The 16,755-nt window shown below is 47.0% G+C and overlaps 1 protein-coding gene across 12 annotated transcripts in view; it reads left to right on the top strand.

The window, feature by feature from the left end:
* Positions 1-16,755, top strand: part of PACS2 (phosphofurin acidic cluster sorting protein 2) — a 226,521-nt gene that overhangs the window by 5,176 nt on the left and 204,590 nt on the right. For 3 of the 12 annotated variants that reach the window (XM_043491455.1, XM_043491450.1, XM_038413216.2), the window contains exon 1: positions 9,277-9,533. The exons of 2 other annotated variants lie outside the window; for them this stretch is intronic. In XM_043491455.1, the coding sequence (XP_043347390.1) occupies positions 9,412-9,533 (122 nt within the window). In that variant the 5' untranslated portion in view covers positions 9,277-9,411. Of the gene's footprint in view, positions 1-9,276; positions 9,534-16,755 lie in introns of those variants that run through there. 7 more of the 12 variants (XM_038413219.2, XM_038413223.2, XM_043491453.1 and 4 more) reach the window with 4 other exon arrangements.

The following is a 16,755-nucleotide window of genomic DNA, read 5'->3' as shown; positions in this document are numbered from 1 at the left end:
CTCTTTCACAGTGAATCAAGCAACTCACAGCAGACAGCACATGTTTTAGGTACAAGGTCACATTTTGCCTTTTATATTGAGTGTCTGCCAGTATGGTGACACATCACACAAGGCTGGGCAACAGAATTCGGTTTCCAGGCAGCCATTGTAAGCCAAAGGGTACACGGGATTGGCTTCTTCTGCGTTTATAACATGTGGGAATGGTTTCAAACTGCAGCACCCTCCTTTCCAATAGCGACCAATGACGGTTGGTTTTGCTGTTTAAAAGGAGGCCCTGCAGTTGCTGTTTAAAAGGAGGGGCTGTGGGTTTTGGGGTGGATGTGCAGCACACCCCTCCCCATCCTGTGTGGCTATTCTCTGGGATGATCCCTTTTAGCCAAGTGCAAACAGTCCAGCATAATCAAGGTCTAATGGGAATCACCAAAAAGAGGGGATTACTGTTCCCTTACAAAAATTCCCCTATTTCAACCAGGTGACCATGAATGATATCAGTCTCCTGAGGCTGACACGGAAAGGTAAAGACTGAATGTTGCATGAATGTGACCAAAACCCAGGATCATTCGCTGCCATACTTTGTGCTACAGTGATTCCAGACCACTTGCTACTGGCTTGGTGTGGTAAAGTGTCCTACCGTGGAGGACAAAATAAGGCAAAGGCTTTCAGAGTACCTCCAGGAGAGCTTCGTGGAGATGTCCCTGGAGGATTCCCGCTCCATCCCCAGACACGCTAAAAGACTTTTCCAGTAGCTCTACTGGCTGCGAATGCATTCTAATTGTTCAGGGCAAATCAACCATTAAACGCTATTACTTTTAACCTCTGTAGTGTAGTTACAAATGTGCACTAACCAGAGGTGACTTCTCTGCCCTCAGGGTCCAGGAACAATATGCCCTAGGAGGGTATTGGCTCCAGGGTGATGAAAAGGTTCTGGCTGCCGGGGAGAACGGATTCTCCGCTTGTCTGCTGCTCATTTTCCTCTTCCTCATCCACAAAATCCTCATCCATGTTGCGTGAGGCTCTCCCCTTGTAGACAGTGGTGGGGTAGTGGTAGGGTCCGCCCCTTGAATGGCATGCAGCTGATCATAGAAGCGGCATGTCTGGGGTTCTGACCTGGAGCGACCATTTGCCTCCTTTGTCTTTTGGTAGGCTTGCCTGAGCTCCTTAATTTTCACACGGCACTGCTGTGTGTCCCTGGTGTAGCTTCTGTCGACCGTGCCCTGTGCGATTTTGGCATATGTATCAGCATTTCTTCTGCAGCATTGGAGTTCTGCCTGCACAGATTCTTCTCCCCATACTGCAATTCGATCCAGTGTTTCCCATTCACTCCATGCTAGAGCTCACTTGCGATTCTGGAACTGCATGGTCACCTGTTCTGCTGAGCTCACCACGCTGACCAAACAGGAAATGAAATTCAAAGTTTCCCGGAGCTTTTCCTGTGTACCTGGCTCGTGCATTGGAGTTGAAAGCGCTGTCCAGAGCGATCACATTGGAGCACTTTGGGATAGTTCCCGGAAGCCAATAGCATCGAATTGCACAGCGCTGCGTCAGCACTACCCCAAATTCGACCCAGGAAGGTCTATTTTAGCGTTACTCCCCTTGTTGGGGAGGAGTACAGCAGTCAATTTTAAGAGCCCTTTAGGTCGGTGGAATGGGGTTGGTTGTGTAGCCTCATTGCTTATAAAAATCGACCTAACGCAGCTAAATTCAACCTAACCTTGTTGCGTAGACCAGGCCTAAAGGTTCATCTAGCTCAGTATCCTGAGGGAATGAACAAAACAGGTAATCATCAAGTGATCCATCCCATTGCCCAGTCCCAGCTTCTGGGACACCATCCCTGCCCATCCTGGCTAATAGCTATTGATGGACCTATCCTCCATGAATGTATCTAGTTCTTTTTTTGGACACTTACTGTCTTGGCCTTAAAGACAAAATTGGAAAAATTTGCTGACGATACAAAATTACTAAACATAGTTAAGACCCAGGCAGACTGTGAAGAGCTACAAAAGGATTTCTCAAAACTGCATGACTGGGCAACAAAATGGCAGATGAAATTCAATGTTGATAAATGCAAAGTAATGCACACTGGAAAGCATAATCCCAACTATACATATAAAATGATGGGATCTAAGTTAGCTGTTACCACTCAAGAAAGAGATCTGGGAGTCATTGTGGATAGTTCTCTGAAAACATCCACTCGATGTGCAGTGGCAGTCAAAAAAGCCAACAGAATGCTGGGAATAATTAAGAAAGGGATAGATAATAGGACAGAAAATATCATGTTGCCTCTATATAAATCCATGGTATGCCCACTTCTTAAATACTGTGTGCAGATGTGGTCGCCCCATCTCAAAAAAGATATACTGGAATTGGAAAAGGTTCAGAAAAAGGCAACAAAAATTATTAGGGGTATGGAACGCCTTCCATATGAGTAGAGATTAATAAGACTGGGACTTTTCAGCTTGGAGAAGAGATGGCTAAGGGGGGATATGATTGAGGTCTATAAAATCATGACTGGTGTAGAGAAAGTAGATAAGGAAGTGTTTTTTATTACTTCTCATAACACAAGAACTAGGGGTCACCGAATGAAATTAATAGGCAGCAAACAAAAGGAAGTATTTCTTCACACAACACACAGTCAACCTGTGGAACTCTTTGCCAGAGAATGTTGTGAACGCCAAGACTATAACAGGGTTCAAAAAAGAACTAGATAAATTAATAGAGGATAGGTCCATCAATGGTATCCCTAGCCTCTGTTTGCCAGAAGCTGGGAATGAGTGACGGGATAGATCACTTGATGATTAGCTGTTCTGTTCATTCTCTCTGGGGCACCTGGCATGGGCCACTGTTGGAAAACAGGATACTGGGCTAGATGGACCCAGAATACTGGGCTAGATGACCCAGTAGGGCTGTTCTTATGTTCATACAACGCATAGGCAACCTATGGATGTTGTGAAGAAATACTTCCTTTTGTTTCAGAGTAGCAGCCGTGTTAGTAAGTACTCCTTTTCTTTTTTCCTTTTGTTTGTTTTAAAACTGCTGCCAGCCTGCCCTGGCCCCGGTGCAAGCCGCTGCCACCTCAGAGCCGCTCCAGGTAAGCGGCGCTGGGCCGGAGCCTGCACCCCGAACCCCTCCTGCACCCTGCACTCCAATGTCCTGCCCTGAGCCCCCTGCTACTCTGTGTGCCCCTTCCCACACTCCCTCCCACACCCCAACCCCCTGCCCCAGCCCTACATTCATGGCTCTGCATGCAATTTCCCCACCCCGATGTGGCCCTCGGGCCAAAAAGTTTGCCCACTCCTGGAATAGGACTTCAATGTACTATATACACTGTGTTCACAATAAACAGTCTTAGAGTGCTTTCTAGGATCTAAATAATAGGAAGTAATTTACAAAAAGCAGGTAAGCAGAAGAAAGACAGGTGCATAACATGCACAGGATAGATTGAGGTGGGCAGAGCCCAAAGAGTGGGTGACGAGGAAGCAATAAGAGGAAGGGGATGAGTTGGAGTGTGTAGGTAGAGTCACAGGAAGAATTGGGGTTGCCAACCCTCCCAGTTTCACCAGTAGTCTCCTGGAATCACACTATCTCCCAGAGGCTACTTCAGCCAAACTGGGAGATTTTGGGCGCTAACAGCCAGGCACGGCAGCAGGGCTAAGGAAGGCTCCCTTGGTTCCGCACCGCTCCCACCACCTGCCTTGGCTCCGCACTGCTCCTAGCACGGTCCCTGTGGCCTCTGCAGGGAGGGAGGGACAGGGGGGTCTCTGTATGCTGCCCCCACCCCAGCGCTGACTCCGCAGCTCCCGTTGGCGGAACTGAGGCCAATGGGAGCTGCAGGGGTGGTGCCTGTGGGCAGCAGAATGCTGAGACCCCCTAGGCTCCCTTTCTAGGAGCCGCTGACAGAGGGATGTGCTGGTCGCTTTCAGGAGCTGCCTGAGGCAAACACCGACCCCCTGACCCTCTCCTGCACCTCAACCTCCTGGCCCAGCCTAGAGCCTGCACCTAAACTCCCTCCCAGAGCCCACACCCCCTCCATCACCCAAACTCCTTCCCAGAGCCTGTGCCCCTCACCCACACTCCATCCCAGAGCCCACACCTCTTCCAGCACCTAAACTCCCTCCCAGAGCCTGCACCCCCTACCCTGGCTCTGAGCTGCCCCCCAAGCCTGATGAAAGTGAGTGACAGTGGGGGAGAGCCAGCGAGGGAGGGGGATGGAGTGAGCAGGGGTGGAGTCTTGGAGAATGGGCATGACAGGGGTCTTTGGGTTTCCACGATTAGACAGTTGGCAATCCTAGGAAGAATAGTTCTCAAACTGCTAAATCCTGCTTGCCAGACTTCTCTCCCTGAACCCTATGGGCTCCTCCCTCTCTAATTCCTCAACTTTATCCCCACCCAGACTCCTTCCTCTGAGCTCTGCCTCCACTTTCGTCTCTATATTTTACTACCTCTCTCCCTTCTGCATCTGTAATTTTCACTCCATGCATCTGAAGTGGGGTTTTTAACGACAAAAGCTTATGCTCAAATCTGTTAGTCTTTAAGGTGCCACTGGACTCCTTGTTGTTTTTGTGGCTACAGACTAACACGGCTACCCCCTGATACTTGTCTCCATGCAAGGCACTAAATTTAGCCATATGGAGTGGAAATCCATCAACCTCAACAAAAAACTTGCACAGATATAGACAGACATCTTCCTCTCCAAGTGCAAACAGATGGATATCATACCAAATGGACTAAAGGTAAAAAATCCATTGCAATCGACATACTACACTGACTATGCTGAGAGACTGTGCCACACACACTCAAAGAAACTGAGGAACCACCTGATCAACATCCTGTACAGCAGACAGGAGAAGATCAAGAATGAGCTCTCAAAACTGGAGACTCTCATACAAAACCAACCTTCCACACAAACTTCCACATGGCTGGACTTTACAAAAACAAGACAAGCCATTTACAACGAACACTTTACTGTCTTCTTTCCTCTGTAGAGAAGTGATCTATCTAAACTCCTACTTGCCACAGGGGGCTACAACTGTGGTACCCTCAACTCACCTAATATTGTTAATCTATCCAACCACACACTTAGCCCGGCAGAAGAGTCTGTCCTATCTCGAGGACTTTTTTTCTGCCCCACCATCCCCACAGACATGATACAGTTCTGCGGTGATCTGGAAGCCTACTTTCGTCGTCTCCGACTTAAGGAATATTTTCAGCACACCACTGAACAGTGTGCTGACCCACAGGAACCCTCCTACCAACACTACAAGAAGAAGAATTCTGCTTGGACTCCTCCTGATGTTCAAAATGAGAGACTGGACTTCTACACAGAATTCTTCCGCAGACTGCACAGGCTGAAATTGTGAACAAATAGCGTCACCTGCCCCATAACCTCAGCCGTACAGAACGCAACGCCATCCACAGCCTCAGAAACAACTCTGACACATAATCAAAGGGGCTGAGAAAGGAGGTGCTGTAGTCATAATGAACAGGTCAGATTATGAACAGGAGGCTGCCAGGCAACTCTCCAACACCACATTCTAAAGGCCACGATCCTTTGATCCCACTGAAGAGTACCAAAGAAACTACACCATCTGCTCAAGAAACTCCCTGCTACAGCACGGGAGCAAATCTACACGGACACACCCCCAGAGCCCCAACCAGGGGTATTCTATCTGCTACCCAACATCCATAAACCTGGAAACCCTGAATACATCGTCTCAGGCATCGGCACTCTTATAGCAGGATTATCTGGCTATTTGGACTCTCTCCTCAGACCCTACGCTACCCGCGCTTCTAGCTATCTTCGAGACACCACCGACTTTCTGAGGAAACTACAATGCATTGGTGATCTTCCTGAAAACACCATCCTGGCAACCATGGATGTAGAAGCTCTTTATACCAATATTCCACATGAGGATGGACTACAAGCTGTCAGGAACACTATCCCTGATAAGGCCACGGCACATCTGCTGGCTGAGCTTTGTGACATTGTCCTCACCCACAACCATTTCAGATTTGGAGACAACTTATACCTTTGAGTCAGTGGCACTATTATGGGTACCCGCATGGCCCTACAGTGTGCCAACATTTTTATGGCTGACTTAGAACAATGCTTCCTCAGCTCTTGTTCCCTAATGCCCCTCCTCTACTTGCGCTACATTGATTACATCATCATATGGACGCACGGGAAGGAGGCCCTTGAAGAATTCCACTTGGATTTCAACAATTTCCACCCCACCATCAACCTCAGCCTGGACCAGTCCACACAAGAGATCCACTTCCTGGACACTACAGTGTAAATAAGTGATGGTCACATAAACACCACCCTATACCAGAAACCTACTGACTCTACACTTACCTACATGCCTCCACCTTCCATTCAGGACACATCACATGATCCATTGTCTACAGCCAAGCCCTAAGATACAACCGAATTTGTTCCAATCCCTCAGACAGAGGCCAACACGTACAAGATCTTTATCAAGCATACTTAAAACTACAATACCCACCTGGGTAAGTAAGGAAACAGATTGACAGAGCCAGAAGTTACCTACTACAGGACAGGCCCAAAAAAGAAAATAACAGAACGCCACTAGCCATCACCTTCAGCCCCCAGCCTAAACCTCTCCAGCACATTATCAATGATCTACAACCTATCCTGGAAAATGATCCCTCACTCTCCCAGACCTTTGTAGGCAGGAGAGTCCTTGCTTACAGACAGCCCCCCAACCTCAAGCAAATACTCACCAGCAACCACACACCACACCAAGAGACACTAAACCAGGAACCAATCCCTGTAGCAAACCTTGTTGCCTACTGTGTCCCTATATCTACGCTAGCGACACCATCAGAGGACCCAAACACATCAGCCACATCATCAGGGGCTCATTCACCTGCACATCTACTAATGTTATATATGCCATCATGTGCCAGCAATGCCCCTCTGCCATGTACATTGGCCAAACCGGACAGTCCCTATGTAAAAGAATAAAAGGACACAAATCGGACATCAGGAAAGGTAACATACAAAAGTCAGTAGGAGAACACTTCAATCTTCCTGGACATTCTATAACAGATTTGAAAGTAGCCATACTTGAACAAAAAAGCTTCAGAAACAGACTTCAAAGAGAAACAGCAGAACTAAAATTCATTTGCAAATTTAACACCATTAATTTGGGATTGAATAGGGACTGGGAGTGGCTGGCTCATTACAAAAGCAGCTTTGCCTCTCCTGGAATTGACACTTCCTCATCTATTGTTGGGAGTGGACTACATCCACCCTGATCGAATTGGCCCCATCAACACTGGTTCTCCACTTTTGAGGTATCATAGAATCATAATAAAAAGAATATCAGGGTTGAAAGGGACCTTAGAAGGTCATCTATTCCAACCCCCTACTCAAAGCAGGGCCAATCCCCAATTTTTGCCCCAGATCCCTAAATGGTCCTCTCAAGGATGGAACTCTCAACCCTAGGTTTAGCAGGCTCAAAGCATTGATCTATCCCTCCCCCTGTAATTCCCTTCTCTTCATGTGTCAGTATATTTATATCTGCATCTGTAATTTTCATTCCATGCATCTGAAAAAGTGGAGTTTTTACCCACAGAAGCTTATGCCCAAATAAATTTGTAAGTCTTTAAGGTGCCACCAGACTCCTTGTTCTCTCTTTTCAGGTTCCTGTCCTCTGTATGTTCCTCCCACATCCCAGGCTCTTCCACACATTTATGAGTTCTTTCTCTCTATAGTTCCCCAGCCTTTCCCCAAACATCCTCTCATCTCTCCCGTCTTATTTTCCTCATGCAGGTTGGTTCTGCTTCCTTCTCCAAACTTCCACTCTCCAGGCTCCCCTCTTCTCGCAGACTTTTGCCCTGCAGGCCCTTGTCCAAGCTCCTCCTCTCTTATCCCTAAGATCCTCCCCTTCAACTCTCCAGACGCCTGCCTTTCCCCAGGCTCTTCCACTTTCCTTCTGCTGACTCCTAGCCTTTTTCTGCCTAAGCGCCGCCCCGTGGACTTCTGTCCGTTTCTCTCTCCCCCTTCCCCAAACTCCTCTCTGTCGCCAGGCTCTGTAGGGTGAAGACAAAGAGCCATTCTTTAAATAGGTTTCAGAGTAGCAGCCGTGTTAGTCTGTATTCGCAAAAAGAAAAGGAGTACTTGTGGCACCTTAGAGACTAACAAATTTATTAGAGCATAAGCTTTCGTGAGCTACAGCTCACTTCATCGGATGCATTTGGTGGAAAAAACAGAGGGGAGATTTATATACACACACAGAGAACATGAAACAATGGGTTTATCATACACACTGTAAGGAGAGTGATCACTTAAGATAAGCCATCACCAGCAGCGGGGGGGGGGGGGGGGGGGGAGGGGGAAGGAGGAAAACCTTTCATGCTGACAAGCAAGGTAGGCTAATTCCAGCAGTTAACAAGAATATCTGAGGAACAGTGGGGAGTGGGGTGGGGGGGAGAAATAACATGGGGAAATAGTTTTACTTTGTGTAATGACTCATCCATTCCCAGTCTCTATTCAAGCCTAAATTAATTGTATCTAGTTTGCAAATTAATTCCAATTCAGCAGTCTCTCGTTGGAGTCTGTTTTTGAAGCTTTTTTGTTGAAGGATAGCCACTCTTAGGTCTGTGATCGAGTGACCAGAGAGATTGAAGTGTTCTCCAACTGGTTTTTGAATGTTATAATTCTTGACGTCTGATTTGTGTCCATTCATTCTTTTACGTAGAGACTGTCCAGTTTGGCCAATGTACATGGCAGAGGGGCATTGCTGGCACATGATGGCATATATCACATTGGTAGATGCGCAGGTGAACGAGCCTCTGATAGCGTGGCTGATGTGATTAGGCCCTATGATGGTGTCCCCTGAATAGATATGTGGACAGAGTTGGCAACGGGCTCTGTTGATATAGACACACCTGTCTCAATCTCCCCTCTGTTTTTTCCACCAAATGCATCCCATGAAGTGAGCTGTAGCTCACGAAAGCTTACGCTCTAATAAATGTGTTAGTCTCTAAGGTGCCACAAGTTCTCCTATTCTTTAAATAGCAACTCGAGAACTCAAACAGGAAGCTTCTACCATTAGTGAGCTCCCCACTGCAACACAGCTTTATCTTCTCTCCTAACCCTAGTGGAGGACCAGGGACTCAATAACCCCTCCATACAGACTGGTCCCCTCTCCGCTCCGAGTCCTGCACTACCGCCCGCCCGGGTCTTGAACCCCAAGCTCCGCCCTCCCGTGAGCCCCTCCCCTTATCTACCTAGGCCCCGCCCTTCCACGCAGCGCTCTGGCCCCGCCCTCTCCATGTGACCCTGGCCGGCCGCGGTAGGCGCGGCGGAGTGACCGGTTGGGGGGGTGCGTTCGTCTCGCTGCGGGCGGCTGCCGGCTCCGCTGCGGGAGCTCGGCGGCTGCGGCGATGGCGGCGGAGCGGGGCCGCCTGAGCTTCCCGGGCGGCGCCGGGGTGCTGAGCCGCCCGGTGCCCATGAACCTCTTTGCCACCTGGGAGATCGACGGTTCCAGCCCCAGCTGCGTCCCCAGGTCAGCCCCGGGCCGAGCCGCCGCCCCCCGCTCCCGGGTTAGGCCTGCACCGGGGCAGCCCCTGCCGCGGGCCGCCTGCAACCCCCCTGGCGGTCCGGGCCCCGTCCTCGCCCCCAGGCCGGGCCGAGCCTGCGGGCTCCCCGCCCACAGTGGACCAGGCGGGGCAGCCCCCCGCACCCCTGCCCCCCGGTTCCTCTTCCCCGCGGAGCCCCCTTCCCTTCCAACTCTGGCCCGGGTGGGGCCCGCCGGCTCCCGTGAGAGCCCTGGGCGTGCGCCTGAGGGGCCCCCGGTGTTGGTCCTGGCTGCCGTGCCCTGGCGTGGGGGGAACCTGCCCCGGAGCCCCCGCTAAGCGGGGAGAGCCTGGCTCTGTTCAGGGCGCGGGGCCCAGCTCCGGGCTCGGATTCAGCTCCGGCCGTGCCGTTAGCCAGCACTGAGGTGGGGACCGCTCCTAAGGGCAGGCAGTGCCCCGCTCCTCCGCAGCCGTGCTTGTTCCCTCACAGACCGCTCAGCCCTAGGGCTGCTCTGGGGCATGTCCGCCTCCATGCACCTGCCCTGCCCCACCTCTGTACCCAGATGGGCAGCCTGAGCCCCAGCTGTGTTCCCTAGATGCGTACCTGCGAGGTCTGTACCTGGAGGGAGTGGGGGGGAGGAGCATGGGATTAGGGTTGTGTGTCTGGAGGGAGTGGGTGAGTGCCTTGTGGGTGGACTGGAAAGGGCATTTCTTGTTGGTTGGGTATGTGAATTGACATGAACGGGTAGGGGAGGCTTGGTTTTAGCTGGTGACATCCTGGCTTTCGGGACTGCATCTGTTGATTAAGCTTCTGTTTGCAAATTCCTTAATTTTTAATAGTACTTACCAGCGTCTTCCTGTTTGTTACTTGTTGTTTGCTTGTGTGGGTATTCGTTCAAAAATGAACTGGCATGAGAACACCTTAAGCTGTGTGAAATGGGGCTTTGTGGTGGGTGGGATGAGGGAAAAAGGGTGTGGGGTGGGAGTTTAGCTGGACGGCAGTGCACCTTACTTGCATTGTCACACTGGTCCCATTGTTTAGCCCTGACATCTCTCTCATGCTCCTCCAGCCTAGATAAACTTCTGCTGTCAGGGTTTTTATGATCATAACAGAAGAAAAAACATAAAAGCAAGCTTCCTAAATTAATATCAAGTCATGTTTTCTTGTTTCTAGAGACAAATCCTCAGCCTGGCTTTTTATGATAAAAATGACACAAACTGGATGTGTACAATGGGCAGACAGGTTGCCTAGTTCACAGCATTCCATTCATCATTCAGGGAACTTTCCCAGGCAGCAGCACTGGGAGGGCAGTCACTGGGGAACCCCCACTGCTGAGCCATGCTCCCTAGACTGGTGTCATTGTCTGTGCTCCCTTATCTCAGTACTCCTGAGATGTCTGAGTGTGTTCAACCTCAGCCTTCTACGATCCATGAGAATAGGAATGCGACCACAGGTAAACTACAGGGTTTAAAGAAAAGGAGTACTTGTGGTACCTTAGAGACTAACAAATTTGTTTTAGCATAAGCTTTCGTGAGCTAAAGCTCACTTCATCAGGTTAAAGGGACTTCAGGACATGAGGGGCATAGAATCTGGAGGTTGAATTTCCCAGCCCTCTCCATTCCCTGGTGTGGTTGCCTGCTTTTCATTTTCATTGTTCACTCAGTAAAAAGAACTCTTGCTCTGTGTGCAGAGTAAACAGGTGTCCCAACTTCATTTGGTGCTCCCCACCTTGGGGTAGATTAGCAGATAGTTGCTGCTCCCTTTTCTCTTTACTCATTAGTACTCCATTAGGTTGAGCAGAGGATATTGGGTTGGTGGGCGGCTGCCCTCTACATGTGAGCTGCTCTCACAGCCACTTTCACCAGAGGCCAAATTGTGAGCATGGTGAGCTTTGAAGTAATGGCCTGCTGCTTTACTTGAAGAGGGGAAGAATGTTTGCAGCTTTCCCTATTAACTCTGACCCCTTCTTTTGTCCCTTGTATACCCTCTTCCTGAAATGAGTCTGCCACACTAGTTGAGAAATGCACAAGCTTTTCATCAGTATCTTGTAACAGTTTTGTCTGAATATGTTATAGCAGAGGTCTAGGCTTCTGCTAATCAGGCTGAAAATGCATTTCCATTCTAACAGCCTCTTTTCACTTGCTCATAACTCTCCAAACTTTCTGGGCTGATATTTCCATGCTTGGTATCTGCCCAAAGGTGAGTATATTTGAATGTTTGAGCAAAATCCCTTTATTTGTCATCTTGTTTGTGTAGGAAAAAATATTCTCTCCTTTTTTTTTTTTTTTTTTTTCTCAGCAGGGTCACACCAAAAACAACGGAGTTTTGGCAGGGTGACAGTGACAAGTTCTTGAAGTGCTACTGTCTTTGCTTGGTTTAGGGGGAAACAAATGAATATAGGAGTGAAATCACCAAGTGGGCCCAGTAATCTTTCATTTTAGCAGACACCCCAACAAGCTCTATACCTATTGTGACTTTAAAGTAGCCTGAGAAGACTCAAGGTGTGTTGTCAGGTTTCTAGTGTGACAGTTTGCATGAGCGTGATCATGACTATTTCAGTTAAACACACAGAACAAAATCCTTCAAATCCCTACTTTAGCATCAGGAACAGGAGGAGATTATTGGGAACTGGGAGAAATTGTAGTTCCCACAATTATAAGAGACCTCCACATTCTGGCTACATTCTGCAAATTAAACTCTGAAAAGTTTTCTCTTGCTGCAAACATCCAATCTACTTATGTACATGATGGTTCTGCTTTTATAACCCAGCCTTGTGTTTAAAAAAAAAAAAGCATCAATAAAATGATATTCCACTCCATCACACACCTTGATTACCTCAAGGAGGTGAGTATTTCAAATGACAGGTTTCAGAGTAGCAGCCGTGTTACTTTGTATTCGCAAAAAGAAAAGGAGTACTTGTGGCACCTTAGAGACTAACAAATTTATTTGAGCATAAGCTTTTGTGAGCTACAGCTCACTTCATCGGATGCATTCATTTCAAATGGTGACTGGGATTAGTTGGAGGCTAACATCACTAGAGACAATTTTTATTTCTAAAAACCCAAACAAATAAAATACAAAGTGAGGGCTGGGAGGAAGGCTGAATTTGGCTGGGTGGAGGTTGGTAATGGCTGGGGGACTGATGGAGATGGCTGCAGAAAGCTGGGCATAAGGAAATTTGAATTTGTGTGTGTGGAACTGGGGTTTGAGGGAAGCTGGGTTGTGCGAGTGTCTGGGAATATCTGGGAAGGAAACTGGATTTGTGAGTGTCTGGGGATAGAAGCCATAGGGCACATTGTGAAACCCAGTGGGCGTCTAAGGACTGGTGGCAACTGAGACCTGGTTGGTGCTGGGTATGGGAGTCTGGTCGGTTCCACCCTGCCTGCTCCTCGTAGTTGCTGTTTCCAGGTCCAGCAGGGGGAGCAGCAGACAGAAGCTGTTTGGCTGCATGCTTTCCCTCCCCGCCCCCGTGCCACAGTGGCCTCTGGTGACCGAACCATAATTGTCAGATGTTCCTGCAGCCCATCTGGATGCAGAATATTCAGTCTGGGTGTGGGAATGTGTGTCAGCCTACAGGTGTGAATTTTGTGTGAGAGACTTGGCAGGTCTCCAAAATGCAATAGACTAATAAAACACTAAGTGTACAGCCAAAACTAAGTCAGAAAATTGAGAAGTTGAGGTTCCTACAGAAACATTAGTTTGGTGTCAGTGCATCTGTATCTTATGCTGCACATTTTAGAACAAACAGTAACATGCTACACAGTTAGCCAGAAATAAAAAAATATTCCATATATCTATATCTATATAATGCGGCTGTGTTAAGTTGTTCAGTGAACCTTTATTAGCCTTTCCTGGCTGTTTTAACTCTACCAGCTAACATTACATCAGACTACTGTTTTGCATTTCATTGTATGTGGTGCAGGTACTACATAAGAACACAAAGGTATCTGTGATTGGAGAGGGCAAGATATTAAAGGAAGGAGCGCTAAAGTTACTTTTCTAAGACTATATTTAACTTCAGGCACTCATCTTTGAAACTTTTGACCATGAATATTGCAAGTATCACCTCCTGAGATGCAGGAATGTCCTTGAGACATGCTATAATCAAAAGGTGACTTTAGAAGACGCAATATACTCTATATGAGAATGAGAGCTCCCTCTTCAAGAGACACCTGTGAATACATGGAGGAGAGTGGAGAGGAAAATGGGCTTGGTGTTTTCCTTGGGATTTTCATTGGCTGCAATTTTTCTTCTGAGCGCCTGTTGATTTTTAAGGCTCTTCAAACACCACTGCTTTGAACTCAGCAAAAAGTCAGAGAATGGGTGGAATATGCAGAAGGATCATGCTCTCAGAGGGAGCATTTCCTTCTCTTTTAAAAAGTTTAGGTTAGTGTAGATAAATCTCTAGACATTTGTTTCCATTTCAGAGACATTCCTACTCTGTTGGCATACAGCCATAGAGGGGAGCAGTGATTGGAGCAGCAAGTGGTTGCTTATTGGAATACATAATTGGGGCTAAGTCCCTGCAGTTATTTTTTTTTCTCAACACACACACACTGGGGAATGTGACATATTTTGGAATGCTTTTGTGGAGAAGAGCTTACCAGTAAAGGAAATAAAAGGCAACGGTCTCACTCAGTGAATTGCCCTGTGTAGCTGGTATGAAGCCTTGAGTGTTGTGGGTGGACTGGTACACTGAGAGTTGATTGACTGGAATGCTTTGCTCATTTTGTCCAGTTGATGGCTGATTAGCAGACTTTGTGGTGGATAATATATGAAATATCATTCTTCACAAGGACTAGAGGAAGATCTCCTTTTTGTTTTGATTTACTGGAAGTCTTGCCAGTTCATGTAGACTTAGTAAAACTTGAAGGGCTAAGTATCTAGTTGCTTTACAGGGAGAAATGTTCTCAGAGGCCATATTTAGTCTGTGAAAAATAGTGGCAAAGAACCATATTTTCTTCAGTGACACATAGCTCAGTTAAATCTTTGTGCCCCCTGTGCTTGATTCTTTGTGCATTAGGTGGAAGGGAGTGTGGTTTCTCTTCGAAAGAGAGGGATCAGCTTCTTTGTGTAATAAATGATTTGATGTGCTTATTCTTTTGATGTCAGCTGTTTTTTTTTTTAAAGTACTTTGTGGACAGTTGTTGCTGTATGTATAAAAGTACGTCTGTGGTATTAGCGACCATAATACCTCAGTCATGCAGAGCAGGCTGTTGATATCACTCCATCAAAACCATATGCTGCAGCTATGTTAAAACTATGTAGCCTTTCTGGATTTTAGCCCTCTGGCTTCCTACCCATCTGATAGTGACAGACACTGCTTTCCTTTATGTATACAATAAGTTTCTTGGGCCTGATATTTAGAGGAACTGAGTATGTGTAGCACCCATTGCCTTAAATTGAAGTTGTGGGTAATCAGCTTCTCAGAAAATCAAGTTCCTTGTTTCAGTCATTGCAATCACATCACTGGTGTTACCATATCAACAAAATGACAGGTTTCAGAGTAGCAGCCGTGTTAGTCTGTTTCGCAAGAAGAAAAGGAGTACTTGTGGCACCTTAGAGACTAACAAATTTATTAGAGCATAAGCTTTCGTGAGCTACAGCTCACTTCATCGGATGCATGCATGCATCCGATGAAGTGAGCTGTAGCTCACGAAAGCTTATGCTCTAATAAATTTGTTAGTCTCTAAGGTGCCACAAGTACTCCTTTTCTTCTTATCAACAAAGAGTCTGACAAGTATATTTCAGAAGGCAGAAGCTGTCTACCTGTTTCTTCCCTACTAGTCTCACTTTTGTGCAATGAACTGCTGTTTTTTAAAGGAAGAATATATTGCATAACATTTCCTCTAAAACTTTTAAAATAAGATTTTGACAAAAGAAACTAGAGTTGTATGTTTCTCGAATTATGCTGCTGGTTCAAGAGGCAGAATGGTCAAGTTGTCTGAAGACTGAATTTGCAACTGTAAAATCCCGACTTCTCATTCCGAGTTTGCCACTGACTTGTATGATTTTAGTTAACTGCTCCTGCCTCAGTTTCCCCAGTCTGAAAAATGGAGATTCATTTGCTACAGTTTGCAAACTGCTTTGAAGGTGGAGAGTGCTGTGTAAGTTTGCTATTTTACTATGGTCAATGTGACAACCTCCCCATTTTGAGAAAACATTTTGAGGCCCTAACACTGGGAGATTGAGGGGGATGGTTGGGGAAGTGGAGGAGGTGGTCTCAAGACTGTAAGAGATTGTCTTGCTAAGTGATCTCCAGAATAAAAAATGTGGTTGGATTAATATTTTCATCCATGACGGGGTTTGCATTAGGCTATTGATCTGTTTCTAGGATGTTTGAAAGCACTCAAACTTGGGTCTCAGACATGCATCTTATTGGGGTAAGTGTGTTTCCTCATACGTCACTGGGAGAAATCAAGGAAGCAAACTGAATAGAGCTCAGAAGAAGTCAGTGTTATAAATAAGCTGAGATTTCTTTGTTCATCAGTATAGTGTCTGAGCACTTCAATGTTAATTTTCCTTCAACACACATAAGAGATAGTGAAATATTATCTCCAATTTGCAGATAAAGATCTGAGGGGCAGAGAGGGGAAGTGACTTGCTCTAGGTCATCGAGGAAGCTTTTGGCGAAGGTGGGAATAGAACTGAGTTAGCCCAGTGCCTTAAGCCAAAGACCAACCTTCAGCTGATCATGGGTCACTGGGGTGAAGGAAAGCAAAAACTTGACAGTTAGGAAGAAAGATCAGAGGGAAAATATGGAGCGTCTCAACCTAGTCACTCCACATATAGTCTGTGCTTGAAGCGGAACTGTAGCCCAAAAAATGAGCAAGAAGCAAATGCTGAAAACTTTTCAGAGTGCCATTATGTTCCTCTGTAAATCCTGGTCTGTATTTTCTAAACGCATCTCATAGTTTGCCTTTGCATGGGAAGTTGGCCTGTTAGTCTGCTTATTTGCGTCATGTCTTGGCAGCTCTTCTAATTCCTCTGGGCCAAATTCTGCCACTCTTATGACTGACCTTTTTGGGAGGGTAGTTCCTATGGAATTAATGATCATCTGCCAAATTATGCTGCATTGCCAGGCCCGCTGTTATCCTCAGTCTTTCTCTTGGCTTTAGTGAAAATCCTGGACTGAGGAATTCCTCTGGGCTTCTAACAAATCTTCCCCTCTATTCGACATTGGTGAGGCCTCATCTGGAGTACTGTTTCCA

Source organism: Dermochelys coriacea, chromosome 8 (genome assembly GCF_009764565.3).
Source record: "Dermochelys coriacea isolate rDerCor1 chromosome 8, rDerCor1.pri.v4, whole genome shotgun sequence".
NCBI classification, from domain to species: Eukaryota; Metazoa; Chordata; order Testudines; family Dermochelyidae; genus Dermochelys; species Dermochelys coriacea.
The sequence above is the reverse complement of the archived record's forward strand: the minus strand, read 5'-3'. Positions and strand labels throughout refer to the sequence as shown.